Source organism: Mycteria americana, chromosome 16 (assembly GCF_035582795.1).
Source record: "Mycteria americana isolate JAX WOST 10 ecotype Jacksonville Zoo and Gardens chromosome 16, USCA_MyAme_1.0, whole genome shotgun sequence".
Taxonomy (NCBI): domain Eukaryota; kingdom Metazoa; phylum Chordata; class Aves; order Ciconiiformes; family Ciconiidae; genus Mycteria; species Mycteria americana.
In genome coordinates, this window is record NC_134380.1 from 11456303 (window position 1) to 11472383 (window position 16081).

The 16081-nt window shown below is 53.1% G+C and overlaps 2 protein-coding genes across 8 annotated transcripts in view; one reads left to right on the forward strand and one right to left on the reverse strand.

Annotated features, from left to right (window-relative positions):
- Positions 1-1087: 1087 nt before the first annotated feature.
- Positions 1088-16081, forward strand: part of ARSG (arylsulfatase G) — a 46580-nt gene continuing 31586 nt past the window's right edge. For 3 of the 6 annotated variants that reach the window (XR_012778127.1, XR_012778126.1, XM_075518901.1), the window contains exon 1: positions 1092-1771. The gene's annotated coding sequence lies outside the window, so the exon portion shown is untranslated. Of the gene's footprint in view, positions 1772-13959; positions 14083-16081 lie in introns of those variants that run through there. The other 3 variants (XM_075518905.1, XM_075518906.1, XM_075518903.1) reach the window with 2 other exon arrangements.
- On the reverse strand, positions 5915-15167 carry SLC16A6 (solute carrier family 16 member 6). Of its 2 annotated transcripts, none has more exons than XM_075518900.1 (7): positions 14910-15167; positions 12630-12872; positions 11863-12006; positions 10956-11084; positions 9141-9962; positions 8289-8519; positions 5915-8133 (listed from the first exon to the last, which is right to left on the reverse strand). In XM_075518900.1, exons 2-7 carry the CDS (start codon positions 12862-12864, stop codon positions 8084-8086), a joined length of 1611 nt encoding a protein of 536 aa, XP_075375015.1. In that variant the 5' UTR covers positions 12865-12872; positions 14910-15167; the 3' UTR covers positions 5915-8083. The 2 variants fall into 2 exon arrangements, with proteins under 2 accessions (XP_075375015.1, XP_075375014.1); XM_075518899.1 differs by lacking the exon at positions 14910-15167 and adding an exon at positions 13904-14056.

Here is a 16081-nt window from a genome sequence, read left to right on the forward strand (position 1 = left end):
TTGCAGGAATGAGAGTCCCTATGTGGAAGTAAAAGGGTGTTTGCAGGTGAAAGGGGCAACTCAGCTGGGTGTCGGGGCACTGGCGCTACTCAGCACGCGATGCGTGCTGTCCCGAAAGAGAATCTCCAAGTGCCAGGATCTGTCCATAGCGTGGGCTGCAAGGAGAGGAGCAGAAGTCCCGTTGCATCTACGAGTTCGCATGAAGATCAAGGGGAAGATGCCTTGAACTTTAATCCAGGTTATTTACATAGCTCCTCTTTTTTTTTTTTTTTAATCGGGTTCACAGATCTAATTGGCACTTTGTGCAAGAGGTTTAATTTCCTGTGTCAGGATGTTATTTTTAATTACTGTGACCAGGATTTGGTTAGGCTTCCGTTTTTCTTTACATCACCCAGGTAGGATGCTTCCTCCTCTGTGCTGGTAAATTGACTCCCTCGTACCAGGGCCCCAAATCGGGCTGACCTGGGAGAGTTCCCACTGGGCACAATTTTCAGGATTAATTTTTGCTCTCTGCTTCACAAATCTGCTTTTGTGCTCCCTTCCTGGTCATACACACTGTGAGCAATTAATTTCCCTAAAGTGTGTGAATTATCTGCTATTAAAAGTACACACCACAGTGCATCTATATATATTTTTAAAATTATTCTTTTGAAATAGAATCACTTATACATTCTGATATTTATTGCTGTTGTTTCCTTGCTTATTAAAATTGAATTTGACATAAATACATAGTTTATGTCCAGGTATCACTTTACACACTGTTAGTTGACCAGTTTGGCCCTCTCTGCTGCGCTGAAGGTGTTTTTTACCAAGAAGAAATCCAACACGTAGGTCAGGCTGCAAGATCAGTGCCTAGTCCTTGAAGACAAACGCTGAGGTTGAAATTCTTGTCTCATTCGAAGCTGTGCGAAAGAGATTGAATAAAAATCTTTGAGATGTGAAGACACCGGTGTAGATCTGGGAAGGACAGGGCTTGTCTCAATGAAAACATTTTACACACTAAAGCTGGAACATGGGTTTGTATTTAAATATTTGGGTGATCTATTTGCATCAGGATTCGCTCTAGCTGCTGTTGAGGGAGCGGGTTTCCACCTTCTCTTTTCTGAGTGCTCTTGATTGCGATGTTGGAAGAACCTGTGAAGGGCCCTGCCCTCCCCCCTCACTGGGGGAGGCAGGAGGAGAACAGCCAGCAGAAGGGCAAAGAAACAGAAAATCTGCCTTTGTGCCTGCAGACTCCTTTCCAGGTACACTTTATTTAATGTATTTTTCCTCCGGCAGAGCATGGGGAATTGCACGAGTTACCGAAGGAGGGGAAGTCTCGCCAGGCCGGCGGGGTTTCTGTGCGGGCGAGGGTGGACGCGAGTGCTGCTGAAGGTGCGGTTCGGGGTTTTCAGGCGAGGCCAGAGACGAAGCCCCTGGCTGGATTACGTGCAGCCGATGTGCGAGCAGCAAAGGGCCGTGTTGTGCGAGCAGCAAGGGAATGACTGACTGCGTGTCTGCCGTGCAAGGGCTTGCTGGAGGTCGGGGAGCAGGTTCCTCCGGTGGTGCCGAGCAGATGGGGGTGGGATGCGCCCCCTCTCCCGCCCGCTCTCGCCCATGGGGGATCGCCGGGGGGCCCTTTGCTGCGGGGCGGTGGCGTGGCCGCCTCGCCCGGACTCGCCAGCCCGCGCTCCTCCCCTCGGCGTGGACGGGGACGGGGACGGGGAGGAGCGGGGCTCCCGTGGCCACGCCGCGGCGGGGAGGACTAAAACATGGCAGGCAGCTCTGCACCGTGAGTGCACTGGCTTTTGCTTTGGGCTTTTCTGACTGTGTCTGGGGGGGCCCTGGCTTCGCGCTGGCTTTCCCTGGCAGTGCCGAACTGCCCGGTGTCCTTTGCTCGGTGGGCCCAGTTGGCAGGAGCCCGTCCCAGCGGCACGGGAGGCCTGCGGCACCCGATAGCGAGGCGCGGGGGCAAGGCTGTGCGTGGCTGATGCTGATAAGCTGTTGTTGCTGCAGCCCAGGGTGTGTGAGGGAGGAAGATACAGGCGCATGGGGTGTCTGCTGGCTGTTATTTGGTACGGTGAGGGCGAACTCGGAGCTCGCACCGGAGGCCTGGGGCTGCAGCAGGAGGAGGGGACGGGAGTGATTTAACGGCGGGCAGGGAGCCCTGGGGTGTGCGGGAAGGAGCTGGCTTTTCTGGGGGTTCAGTTCCACGCAGGGCCCGTGCTGTTCCTCCATGTGTGTTTTCCAATTTCTCGTCTCTCGGCGTGCACGTTGCAATATTCGGCAAAGGCTGGCTTGTCCCCCAGCGCCGCTGTCGGCGGAGCAGCAGAGGCATGTCCTGTCCTGCATCCGCAGGGATGCCTCTGGCCCCGCGGCGAGGCTGGCATCTGCGCCGGGATGCGGAGGGCACCCTGCCCCGCTCTTCCTCCTCTCTGTGCAAACCAGAACCTGCTTTCACGCCTGGTACAGGCTCTCTAGGAAAATGCAATGTGGGAATGTCAAGGTGTAGTAATTGCCATGCCAGCTCCTGCCTGCGGATGCTGAATCTCGAGTAGAAGTGGCCGTGCGTGTCGAGGTGTCCTCAAATCCCCGCTGTGCTCCGGCTGCCGGGGCCGGCGCCGGTCAGGACACCCAGCCGCTGCGTGGTCACGGCCGGCAGAGAGAGGCAGGGACACAGACCTGCGAGGGGAAGGATGTGGGCAACTTTGGTCAAGTGCTGTGCCTGGGAGCAGATATAAAGGCTTCAGCAGCAGGTTTGTCCAAGTGGCAGTGTCAGAATCCGACCTTGTCACGTATATCCTTCAGGCAATCTGTGCGTCCGTCACTGCGTTATTTAGTCATTCATTTACAGTCAGTTTATACCCTCCGTAGCAAACCTTCCCTACCATCACGCACGGCGTGGAGGTGCAGCGGGGACCGCGTGCACAGGCTGCTGAGCTGGGGGTTAGGGCACTGCGAGGGGAGCTGACCCTGCTCGCTCAGTGCCCAGGGCGGAGGTTGGTTAGGAGGATGCTCAGCAGGGATTAGGAGGATGCTCGGCTTGAGCATCACCCTGGTACTGTGCATGGGCAGCGGTGCACGGCTGCCCTGTGCCCTCCATGCCCACCTCCTGCAGTCCTTGAACCCCAGGTGTAACTTCACAAATGGCCTTTGCTCTTCACCGGTGATTTTGTGTCTTTGTCTCATTTTGCAACATTAAAAAAAAAAAAAACCCAACCCAGCCGTATCAACAGCAAAATGCAAAAGCCTTGATGTGCTTGAAGTGCTTAAAATGTCTAATTTTGATAACTTCCCATAGCACAAGCGCAAGCTGGTGGAGATTAAAGTGAATTAGCGGAGCAGAGAGGCAGGACGGTGGGTACCGGTGCCGCTGGGGAGAGCAGGTCGCTGAAGCAGGAGCACAGGGTGATGCTCAGCACCCCGGTTTGCTGTTGCCCAACTCGGTCTCGCCGGTGCTCAGGCTCTTTGGGGCTGGTTTGGGCCGTTCCTCTGCCAGGCTGACTGCGGCAAGCAGCCGGCAGCAGATAAAGTAGAAAAAGACGTTCACAACATTAATGAAAGCTTTGACAAAAAGGAAGCAAGGGAAACTATTGTCTCCTCGGCCTTATTCTCATAATGTCTGCGTGTAATAAGTCTTTTGGTTATGCTTGTGGCTTCTGTGACAAAGCAGTGATTTAGGGGGCTGTCTTTACAGAGGCAGAGCTGCTCACATGGGCCAAAGTGCTGGTGAGTAATATTTTACCACAAATTGTTGTAACTGGAGCTTGACAACTGCAGTAGGAAGGAGGGTGGGGGTTTGCGTTTGATTTATTAGATGCCTTACTGCAATTTGCAAGAGTGAGTTTTATGCTAGCGCAGCCACGGATTTGCAAATCCTGCAAGTAAAAGTCCATGTGAGTGAAACCGGGGAGGAGAGAACTCTGTGTTTGGCTGCCAGGGTCCCCAGAGGTCTCCTGGACGGGCGGGAGGCACGCACACACGCACGCTTCGCGGCTGCAAACCGGCTTCTTGGACTGCAGGCGTCTTGGGATGCCCGGGAGCCTTTCCCGCGCGTGGCCGGTGCGGTATGCCGGTGGGAACCAGGGGTCCTGTCTTTTGGTGTGGACATCAAGTATAAAAGAATTCCTCTGGGCAGCAAGTGCTTGCTCTCTCAGCCTTCAAACCACGCCCGAAGTTAAAGGGATGTTTTCCTAAACGCGACCTGTGAAGCATCTTTAAGATGAGCTTTCAAGAGGGAGGGAGGAAGGCTGCTGCTTGGGCTTGCATCACTGTGAAAATTCAGGTCATGTTTACTACGGGCAGCTGGAAAATGATGATCTCAGATGCTAACAAGTAACATCTGAAGGGAAGCATTAAAACATTCAAGCTGTTTTGTAAGCACCTACTTTTTTTCCAAAACCAGTTTAGCTATTTTTAAGGATTCATTTGTCCTGTTAAGTACCTGATACCGGCTTATCTAAAATAAGTGAAAAAGAACAAGAGGTTGCCCTTCCTTTGAATTTCAAATAGAAAAATGGTTTTGTCTTTTTTTTTTTTTTTTAAAAAAAAGACCCCAAAGCAACAAACGAACCCACTGTACGGCTTCCTTTCTGCTTCAGAGAGGTACCTACGGTCCGAGGGCTTTTTGTCCTTCTGCAAGCTAACCTTGTGCAATTTCCTTTATTTACATTTGGCTGGCACTGGCCTCATTGACTACAAGAGTTTATACAACTGCTTCTGAGAGGAATATCGAGGCTTGCAGAAGCGAATTTTGCCCCTTGTTGCCCTTTTATTTACTGGTACAAAGTAGATATACAGTGCTACTGAATAAAAATAAGTATTCTTAGCCTATTTTGTTCTGGCCTTAATGCCTTCATACCAGGATAACAGAGGAGGTCGTGGGCAATTAATTTAAACCAGGTGGGAAAAATTACTCAAAATTGTTTCTGTGCAGGGAGACATCTGATAGTGTTACAGTTTTATGTGCTTTTATTTATGTGAACAGTCTGCAGCCTTTGTAATGGTGGGGTTTTTTTTTTTGGGGGGGGGGGGGTGTTGGGGTGTTCTGAGGAAGCTGTTGCAAATAATGTTTGTTCACTGCTGTAATTGAGCCAGAGTCAAATCTGGAGACGGATTAGCTTCCCAGGACTTTGGTATTTGTGTTAAGTCTGCTCCGCTTGCATGCGTGATCACCTCTGTTCTAGGACTTCTGCAACCAGAATGAAAACAAATTGCACTTAATACTACCAGTGGCGTGATGATTCCTTCAACAAGTAGTTCATTTGCAAATTTAATACATGCACTGATATTTGGAATTAAGCATCATGGCGGCATTACTCCTTGTAGGGTTCGGTGATGCCAGGAGTTATGGGCTAAGCGGGGAAGGGCGTATCTGCGCTAGTGTAGAGAGAAATAAAGTTTGAGGGAGAGAAAATTGCCCTTTAGTGTGACTATCCTATTTAGCAGCTTGATTTCTGATACATGAGCTGCCTAGCCTGGCATGGAGAAAGTATTCTGCAAGTCAGAGAGATGATAAAATAATTACATGATTGCATGCTTCTTGAAGACAGGAGGATAATGTTCTTAAGTGCCACCAATTCAGTTACCACTCAGAAGAAGAAAAGGCTCCTTCTAATCAGGCCTCCCCGGGTAAGGATTTACAAGAGTACCCTTGAGGTCAGCACTAATCTACCAGCTTCCAAGCCACTCACTCAAAAGAAGGCAGGATTGCCCAACGTGCAGGGTAAACACGCTACTTCAGGCTGAGGAAGTGGCATGTGACAGCCACGCTGCCACCAGCCCTGCGGGGAGGGGAAGCGGGGGCTGGACCCTGCAACAACCCCGCTGGGCGAGGGCTGACCCAGCCTGCTCCTAGGGATGGAGAGAGGGACAGGAGGAAAGTGTCTTCATTTTCTTTATTTAAAAGAAAAAAAATAAAAAGGGGGGGAAAAAAAAAAAAAGAAAAAGTTTATTGCAAAACTCAGTGTTTTAGAATATTTCCAGAGTCCACTAGGTACGTTACAAACAAATCAGTAAATCCTGCTTTCAACACATTAAAGCCTGCTTCTGGGTCTTCTGCGCCCGCACACACACATACTCACTTGCTCCCCTGCTCGTGCCGTGACACAGACAGGAACAGAAACGTACTGTGAGGTCAGTGACAAACATATTATTTGATCTGTATTGGAAATTGTTGTAAAAAAAAAAATTACAGTAGAACCTCGCAAATCTGCAGAACAGGGAGCTTCCACACACACGCAAAACCTGGAGGCCTTATTCTACTTCCAAGCAGAGTTGTAATAGCAAAGTGCTGTAGTGAGGTCTCGTATCACAAAGACTTCAATAATCTTACAATTATAGTCTACAGAACATTTACCAAAATGCTTGAAGTATCATAAATTAACAATAAATAAAAAGTACATCTTAATGCGACATTGTTATTTGTTCATTTACTCACTGATTCACAAAACTCTAGTTCTCTGTAAGGTGTCTTCCAGTCCTGGGTGCAACGCAGCGAGGTTCTGCTGGCCGTGATAAAGTGCTGAGGCAGAGGAAGGACACGAGACCGCAGGTCTCGGGCACTGAGGATGAATTGCTCTAGCCATATGGTTGCAAGAGTGCCTGTTTCTTTTCTGGTTTTTGTTTGGTGGGTTTTTTTTTTTTTTTTGACATCTCAGACAAAAAACAAATCAAGCACCTTCCCAAAAAGAGGTGTTGGGGGGTTTTTTGTGGGTGGGTTTTTTTTTTTTTTTTTTTTTTTTTTTTTTTTTTTTTTTTTTACACAGATTGTCCCACATTTCTATGGCTGGTAAAACACAGACAGGTCAGTGTAGCAGTTAATGCATGATGCCACTTCCACTTAAATACACAGAAATGCTGGTCTGGTTTTTTTCCAAACCAAAACAGACTTGTTTTATTTGTCCCCCTGAGTTGCCTAGAGGCATTAAGATGCATATAGGTGGGGTAAGCAAGCTTGTGTCACCGTAAATAGGAATCTCTCCCGTTAAGACTAAATGAACAGCTAGTACGTTGTCTCTTACCATTCCCTTCACGCTTCCACTGTGCACAGGCTCCAGTTCATTTCTCACTGAAGTCAGCAGCAAAAAAAGCCTCTCGCTGACTTTGGGAAGGGGGTACAGCTCAGACCAGCCGCCCCGCGCCCGTGGGCTTGGCAGATGCGGGGCGCAGACTGCGAGGGGCCGGGCAATGCGGGGTTTCCACATTCGTTCGGTGATGTGGCAGAGATGTCCTTGTGCACCTGTAAGCGAAGGTTTTGGGTACGTTGAGACATATCGGGCCAAATCCTCTCTGGGGGGTGGGCTGGTTACAGCAGCGGAGCTAGGTCTATTGACGCCAGCTGAGGCCTTATGGCAAGAGATGCTGGATCTGTGGTTTATTATTTTTTTTTTCCTTTTTAAATAAAAACTGGGTTACCCAAGACCTACCTATTAAAAACAGCTACACTATGCTGTAAGAGTAAGTTTCCCAACAATTTCACAAGCTAGCAATACAAGATAGGTATTGAAGAGATTGATGTAAAGACAGCTTTCCATTATGCAAAAGATTATTTTTCCTCTCCCGTTATTTAAGCTAACCTCCTTTAACAATCTTAGAATAAATTAATAAATACTAGTTAAATTAGAAACAGTACATCAGATCTGACTATCAATAGAAAATAGTTCTAAGGACACCCATCAGGAGAAGAAAAATGATCTTATGAAATATGTGCAGTAATAACTGGCCATGAAGACGTACAGAGCCTCCAATTTCCCAGCATTTGTGACGTTCAAGTTAATTAGAAGAACATTAGCAATGGTTTAAGTCAGCTATCTAGCCTAGCCTCCTCCTCAAATCCAAAACATGAGTCCATATTCTTCCAGAAGAAGAGTCAGTTGGCTACTGGTGGTGTACGAAATGCTCGTCTCCAGTTCGTATCATCGGTTTCTTGTCTGCATGGAATTTGCGGTAGGGGGTGGGTGAGGACAGTCAGAGGCTGAGCTGCTTCTGCTGTTGCTGTTCTCAGTTTTTTCTGGGATCAGTTGAACTTTTACCTATGCTTGTTATCAGGAAAGCAGGAGTGTGCATCACATCTTCATGCTGGACAGAAGTTATTCTTATGTGGCTATCCGTATTTTCTATGGAGCTTTCCATTGTTGGTTAAAAAAGTTCTTCCTAATAATAAAAAAGTTGTTGGTAGCAACTGTTCACATTTAAAATTTCACATTCCCTTTAGAATGTAGTTTTAAAACGTGGAGCAGAGCTGACGTTTCCCCCAGTCTTACGCCGAGTACGTTAGATGGAGAAGGAACAGGGTTTTTATGCCATACCATCACAGCCTTTTCCTGAATTTTCTGCTTTTCCAATATCCATTTCAATAAAGTCATCTGGTAAGTCTGGGACGACCTCGGCTGCGCTCTCCTCTGTGCACTGCTGCTGGCGGGGGCACAGCCCAGCCTTGCACGGTCTCACCAGGGACAGAAACACAGCACCCAGGACCATGCCAGCAGCACAGGAGTAAAAGGCTGAGCTGTAGTTCTGTGTCGTATCCACTAAGACACCTACGTAAAACACATTTACAGCAGTTAGCCACAACCGACTCTCCCTCTCCCTTGCCCATCCATCCCTCCTATAGGATTTTTAATCTGGGTACCACTGCATCATTTTATTTGCAATCAAAAGACACTCAATGGCAAACAGATGCTACCTTAAAAAAGTAAAAACACTGTGTTCAGGGGTACGCAGTGTCATCTCCAGGCAAGTCAGAACCCTTCAGGCACTGCAGGGACGCTAAGCCCAAGATGCGTCGGGCATCTATTTATTATGCTAGATACTTCACTTTTCTGCAGTGTATGGTAGAAACATGCACAGTGCAAGCGATTTGTTTCTACCGTTCGCTAGAGCCTGAAGTGATGCCAGTTTTAGGTTTCTAACAGGATCAGGATAGCACTGCAGTATTTTCCTTCACTCTGAGGTTCCTCAGCGGAGACTGCCTCATCTGTGGGACTCTGCAGAGCTGCATTGCAGCAGTCTTCTGGCTCCGAGAGCCTCCTAATACTAGTTGCAGGGCTTTTAGGATAGTACTATGATTAGCGCTGCCAGAACACTTTCTAGACAAGAGATCAGCACCAATAGCTGTCAAACATACCAAAAACCCCCAAAGATGAAAGTTTTAGAGTTACCTGCAAGGGGTGGTCCAGCCAACCCAGCTAAGCTTTGAATGAACACATAGACTCCAGCCGCAGAAGACATCTTCGCGATGCCAACCACGTCGTCTTCTGCCAGGAGGGGAATATGCGTGCCCGCTACGGTTCCGAGCATGAACCCAAAAAATATGCTACATGTCATCAAGCCCCAGAATTCAGAGGCAAAAGGGAAGGCAAACAACGCTACAGACAGCAGAACAACGCAGATGAGTTCAATGTAGATCTTGCGGATAGGCTTTTTGTTGAGAACCCAGCCAGCTGAAATTCTTCCAAAGACCTCTGCGATCGCCATGGCGGACAGTATGTATGCAGAGTGGTCTTTGCCGATGCCAAGGCTGAGACTCAGGGGAATGATGTAGAGGGAGGGAGCAAAGAAGCCCAGGGTAGCGAACAGGCCAAAGAATGCGTAACAGATAAAGCTATAGTCTCTCATCACAGAAAAGTCCAGTAGTTTGGTTTTTGGTTCTGGAGGGGTGCTGTTATTTTGAACAAGTATCTGTACGTGTTCCTTTGGTTCTTCACTTTTCGGCTCTGCTTTGGTGTTTCCAGGCACATTGCTGGGTGAGGTAGTTATTTCTACTCCTGAGTCTATGGACTCTATTGAGGTGCGCGTTTGCTCGTTTTCAAGCATGTACTTTGTCTCCGTGGGCTCTTCTGGAGGCTGCGCTTTCACTTCTTCTTGCTCTTTGATGATAATGGGTCGCAGCAGTGATCCGCAGATGACGATGCTTAGCTGTAGCACCCCAACAGAAAGGAGGCTGTATCTCCAGCCAATCTGCTCCTTCAAAGCAGTAATTGCTGAGGGAAGAGGGCAGAAGAAGAAAGTATAACTAAAAGAGCCTGTAGTTACACCAAGGCGCTATTTGAATTTACAGCTAGGGAAGTAACTGAAGCTTCATCACCGGAGGGTCCCAAGCACCTCAGCTCCCTCCTGGTCCATCCTGCCCAGGGCCACCCAGGGGTCTGGCACCCACGTTCCTCCCATCAGCTGCAGCAGACACGAGATAGAAGTTGCATTTAACATCTGGCTAGCAGAAGCTGTCCTCTAGGTAGCCACTTTTGAGTTCCCAGCGAGTTAGGGATGCATGAGGAGGAAGGTAGTGTTATTTTTAGTGAATGAGAGCAAACTCAACATCCAAGTTTCCTCTCTTAGCTGACCCCACCCTGAAACCAGCTACTAGAGGAAGTCTCTTAGCTCTACTCAAAGGTGCATGTCACTGCTTAGTTACAAGCCTCCATCTGCAATCAAAGCAGCTTCGCAATGGCTAGTAGCTGAAAGCAAGCATGCACAGCAGAAGACCACCTGAACTGCAGAGGACAGGTAGTGGCAGGGCAGTGACAGGGACGTGCTGCCTGGGGACAGGTCCCCAAAAGGCTGGAGCAGTTCAGCAGCCCGTGCTAAGCACAAGCCCCCTAACCTTTAGGAGCAGTTATGTGTACTGCACATGTTTTAAATAGCTGAAGTTCCTCGGTCTTATTTTTAGCCTGCTAGATCTATATAGGGAACCCAGCGGGCTGGGTATCAGTGAGGCACGTCCTGCTCTGACAGGCGATGCTGGGAAGAGCTCAGGCATCGTTAGACCAGTCTCTAGGATTACTTGTAACCCTGCCTGCAGGGCACGAGTGCCACGGGCATGTGAATGACCACCTGTGGGCTTCAGCAGCTCACGGGCAGGTCCATGAGCACCCCGGTATCGACGGCCTTTGGCTCCCATTTGCTTGGGAAAAGGACTGGAGCAGCGCTGTGCTTTAGGCATGCATGCAAGAACTCACAGCGTTCGGGCACTGTACCTGGTGCAAAGGAGAAAACAGCAAAACATTCCCCTGTAGATGCCACTGCTGTGACCAGCGAACGTCTTTTGTCAAAATACTGTGATAAAATGGTGACAGTCGGGAGGAAAGAGAGGCAGTATCCAAGGCCTGTGAATAAATGCCAAAAATTGCCATAACAACAAATAAGGGAGGGGGAAACACCGATGCGAGAACACGTTAAGTCAGCTTTCCCAGTGGCGAGATTACAGTATCATTTCGGCCAACTCAGCAAGTCACCCTGGAAGAAAATCATTGGGGAAACCAGAATGTTATTTTTTTTAAATTAGAGGGGGGAAAAGAAAAAAAAAAAAAAAAAAGAAAAGAAAAAACAAACCAAGAGACCCAACCTCCCAAACCTGCTAGATAATGCCTTCTGTTCCCAAACAGCCAGCTGGGTCCACTTTGAGGACCTCATCTGCTTAAAGAGTTTGAGCCTGTAGCAATTGCTTCCCCTAAGCGAGGCAAGCTCCCGGCCACGGATGTGAGCAGGACACCCAGGCCACATTGGAGAGGGGGAAAAGTATCAGGGGAAAAAAAAAGAAAAAAAAAAGATAGAGGGAGAGGTCAGAGGATTTGACCCCATGAACAGCTTTCATGTCCCCAGCTATCCCAGTCCATCAGAAGCAATCAGTACAGCTGCACTAGCGCAGTGGTCTGCAGGACCAAGTCCCAAGGTGGTCCCCAGGGTGACACGGGGCAGAAAGCCAAGCCTTCAGCCCAGGTCATCACCTCTACCGGGAGGGGGAGGTCAGCTCAGAAGGGGCAGCAGCATTGCTCAAGCAATCCCAGTATCGTGGGGAGTAAACCCCCATGGCCAGAGCTGTGCTTGAGGGAAGCCACAGGAGCGAGCAAAGCGTTCGACAGGTACAGGAATCGGCTGACTCACCAGAGATGACACCAATGGTGATATACATGTCCACAACAGTGCGGGCAAAGGAGGCGGTGACCATGCCGGTGCTGATCAGCACCCCTCCGGCCATCACCACAAAGCGGTGACCGAAGCGATTGCTGAGGACCGTTGACAGAGGAGCTGGATGGGCAGGAGAAGAAGAGAGCCGTGGTCAGCACCCAAGTCAACAACTTCACCAGCTACCATCTCTTTCAGAGGCACTTCTCATACCCCTGCCCAGGTCCCCGTGACATGCCACCTCCCCTGCCAGTTGGCCTCATACAGCAGAGCATTGCCCCAGAGCCATCCTTGGAGCACCGCAAAGCTCACGGCATTTGGGATGTGCTAAAAATCATCAGAAGAGACTAAGACAGGTGCATGGCAGCCTGGGACAAACCTGCAGCAACATCCACAGACACCAGTGGATTTCAGTGAGGCTTAAGTTACTTCTTTTCACTACAGAGTTAGGTTCCAAAACTCTTGTTTTCACCCCTTGCTGATGAAAGCTAAATGGCTGGGCCAGGACGAACAACACGGCCCGTGTCCCTGTACCATGCAGAAGGACACGAGATGGGTCTCGAAGCGACTGGCGGGCTGAGACAGACATTTCTTGGTATTTCAGGAGCACGCAGCCTCTGGGTTTTATGGCTGTTATTTATAATAGAGCCATTAGAGACACAAAAGTCACAGGTACCAGGTCCTCATGTGCTGAGTCAGCAGTACGACTGCCCCTTGCCCTCACGCTGAACGCCTGTTACTCTTACCTGTGAAGGTCTGTACAAACACACATATGGATATAATCCAGGATATCCTGCTGTTGGTTTCATCAAAGCTTTCCATCAGGTCGTTAAAGAAGACTCCAAACGATTTTATAATGCCGTACGTTAGAGCTTCCACAAAGAAGAAGGCAAAAGCAATTGTCCAACCCCATCCTCCATCAGGCACTTTAGTATAAACATTTGGAGCGGTGCACGGCATTTTTACAGCTTTGACAGTCATTTTTTGATCTGGAAGAGGGGAGAAAGAGCCAGGCATCAGTTTAAGATGAATTTTGCCAAAAGAGGCACGGCCTAGCAGCTGTAACATCACCGAGGCACCGCTAGCTGGTCCCTGTGCTGCCAGGGATTAAATGCAGGAGTTGGGCTGAAGTTTCTGCCTTGGTCACCCCACTGGGCTCATTTCTGCTGGTGCCCTTTGAGCCCAGGACCAGAAACTCTCCGCTCAGCACCCGGGCGAGCTGTTCCCATCAGCAAAACCCAGCGCCCGGGAGCTGTCATCTGTATTTTGGTGCATGGGGGTGGATGGATGCAGTTTGTGAAAGATGCACTGCGGGACCCAGGGCAGGCTGGTGGAGCGGCAGAACTCCCCGGGAGCACCTGGTCTCCCCGCTGCACCCTCCTGCCTGGCCCGGGGTGGCTGCTGGCACCTCGGTGCCACCCATTTGCCGCGAGGTCGGTCAACGACACGACCCACCATCGCGCCCTGCGGTGTCCTAAACCCACCGAGCGGCCACTGGCACTCGGGGTGACAGTAACTGCTCGGGAGCCTGCCCGCTCCCCAAAATGGCTGCTCCAGGGCTGCCAAGCCCCGGCTGCCCACAGCGCTGTAGGCTGACAACAGGGCGTGGGGACACCCCCACTGCTCCCCATGCTGGCCCCTGCAGCCCTCGGGGTCCCCGCCGCCCCCCGGGGCAGGAGGAGGCTGAAGCCCTAAGGGCTGCCGGGGGGCTGGAGGGGATCACCCCGTAAGGCACGGAGGGGGGGGAGCGCGTCTCTCCAGCCCTGCTCCCCGTCACCCGCGGGCTGTGGGTGCGCAGGGGCGGCTCCTGTCCTGCACGGGGCCCCTGGCCCAGCGCGAGCACCGCCACACCTGCGCGGGGGGGGACAGTCCGCGGGTCGCGCCCCGGCGCTGGCTGCCAGCGGCCACCCCGGGAGGAGCCCGCGAGGCGGCCGTGGGCAGCCGCCCCGGGCGCTGCCGGCCCCCCGCGCCGTGGCTGCCCCCGGCCCCACGCCCGCCGCGTCCCGGGCACCGCGTGAACCTGCGGCTCTTGCGGGCGGCGCGTTTCCTCCCCGCGCCGCCGTCCCCAGCAGCCACCAGGCATTTCCCTCCTCCATTTTCTACTCCAGATCGTCGGCACGACTTTCTCGGCAGAGGAAGCCTGAGCGGCTCCGGCAACGCTTCCCCCATCCCACTGGGGAACTTCTCACGGAGGACCAGGCGAGTGCGTGCGCGTTCCCGGTGGCACCGGCACCCACCCGTGAGCGGCCCCACGGGAGCCTGGCTGGGGTGGGGGATGCAGGGGCCCGCCCGAGGGGGTCCCCCGAGCGGGGCGGGGGGTCTCAGCACCCCGCCGAGCCCTCCGCGGTGCAGCGCGGTGGGTCAAGGCTGGTGCGCGGCGCCCTCGGGGGCTTTTCTGCCGCGGGATGGAGCCAGGCGCGGGCTCCAGCATCGCCCCGGCGCTGCCTGCGGGCAGGCTCCGCTGCGGCCGGCCGGGGGGCGCGGGCAGGACCACCGCCGTGTGCCCCGGCGGGAGCTGAGCCTCTGCCCAAAGTTTGTGGGAAGTGCCTGGATACCCCCCGAGAGAGGCACCGGGTCTGCAGTGAATTCCTGTGTCACTGCACAAGGAATGGGGGGAGATTAGATTAGAAGGAAGCACGCTATTTAGAAGCGGGGAGAAAAAAAAAAAAAAAAAAAAGGAAAATAAAAAACCCAAACCACAAACCTTGGCGTACATTATGTACTTTTAAAAATTAAAAGAAATTACGATGGGGAAAAAAATTAAAATGCCCGAGCTCAGGGGCCCGGCGTGGCCCCCCCTTCCCTGCATCACTTTCCGAACATTTCAGACCTGATTTCTGCATCGCCACCGCCGCACCGGCTCCTCGGCGGGCGCCGGGGCCGCCAGCTAAAAATAAAGGGATGCGGAAAAGGGGAGGGGAGAGGATGGGGGGAAGCAAAAAGGCAGGAAAAATAAAAAATAATTTTAAAAAAGCCAAACAAAGCCCCCCCCCTCCCCCGGAGTCCCCGGGCGGGAGCCCACTCACCGGGCGGCGCTGGGTGCTGCGGCGGGGCTAGGGGCTGCCCATGGCCGGGGCACAGCGGGCGGGCGACCCTCGGCGGCGGGGCGGCGAGAGGAGGAGGCGGCCCCGCTGCCCGCCGGCCTCCGGCCGCTGCTGCTCCCGCTGCCCGCGGCGGCGGCTGCTCTGCGCTCGCTCCCAGCCCTTATATACCGGCTGGAGCCGGTCTCCGCCGGCGGCTCCGCAGCGCCATGTGCGCGCCGGGCCCGGCTCGCCCCAGCGGCGGCGCCGGCACCGCGTGTGCGGCGGAGGGGCGGTGCTGGCGGCGGGGGAGCGGCCCCCCCCCCCCGGCCCGGCCCGGCCCCGCTCCCAGCCCCCCGGCCGGCACCTGCCGGAGCGGTCTGGGCTCCCCCCGGCCGCGCTGCGGCCCCGCGGGGGCCGGCCGGGGCTGGAGCGGCGCCGGGCGCGGCAGGTCCCCGCCGGTTCGGCCGAGCCGGAGCCGCGGCCGCGCGGCGGGGAGGGCGCCGCTCCCCGGGGGTCGCCGGGCGGAGGAGCGGGGACGGAGCAGCGGCAGCAGAAGCTCTGCCGGTGCGAAGGGCGGGGGGGGGCCCGTGCTGCCGGCGTTGCCCTCGGTGAGCGGCACCGGGAGCGAGTTTGGATCCCCCCCGACGCTCCTCCCCCCCCCCCCCCCCCCCCATGCCGGGGGCTCTCGGAGCCCGCTCCGGTTTGGTGCCGAAGTTTTGAAGCCCTTTGCTTGCAGAAAAGGCCTCGATCGCCTTCTGGGAAAGGGATGAGATGGTGCAAGTTGGGGTGCGAGCAAAGGGTATCCCCGCACGCTTTAGGCCCTTTGGGCAGCGTGGCCGGGATCCGGCCGCCTGCCTCCCTCCTCGCCCCGCAGCAGCCGGATGCAGTGCCGGGAGCATCCCGGGTTCGGGCTCGCAGCGGAGTGGGTAGCCACCCTCCCGTTTGCTGTGTGAGGCGCTGGGGACGGGACGGGACGGGATGGGAGAAGCTGCGACGGGTCTGAGCACACGCTGAAGGCCTGCGCGCCGTTTCTGAGGACGCCAACGTGTGCCCGTCCCCTCTGTGCTCCAGCGTTGTGGGCAGCGTATGTTGCATTTTTAGGGGAAAACATCTCCCTTATGTAGGGAGCTTAAAAACTAGCGATTTGTGAGTCAAACTGGAAGCAGGCAAGACCG

Bases quoted from the DNA above. Each gene is read 5' to 3' on its own strand.
- SLC16A6 (XM_075518899.1), bottom strand. From the start codon at position 13,979: ATGGAGGAGGGAAATGCCTGGTGGCTGCTGGGGACGGCGGCGCGGGGA. The intron at 12,873-13,903 runs GTTCACGCGGTG...CCCCTCTTCCAG, and splicing joins GCCGCCCGCAAGAGCCGCAG to ATCAAAAAATGACTGTCAAA. The intron at 9,963-10,955 runs GTACAGTGCCCG...CTCTTCCCTCAG, and splicing joins TGTTTTCTCCTTTGCACCAG to CAATTACTGCTTTGAAGGAG.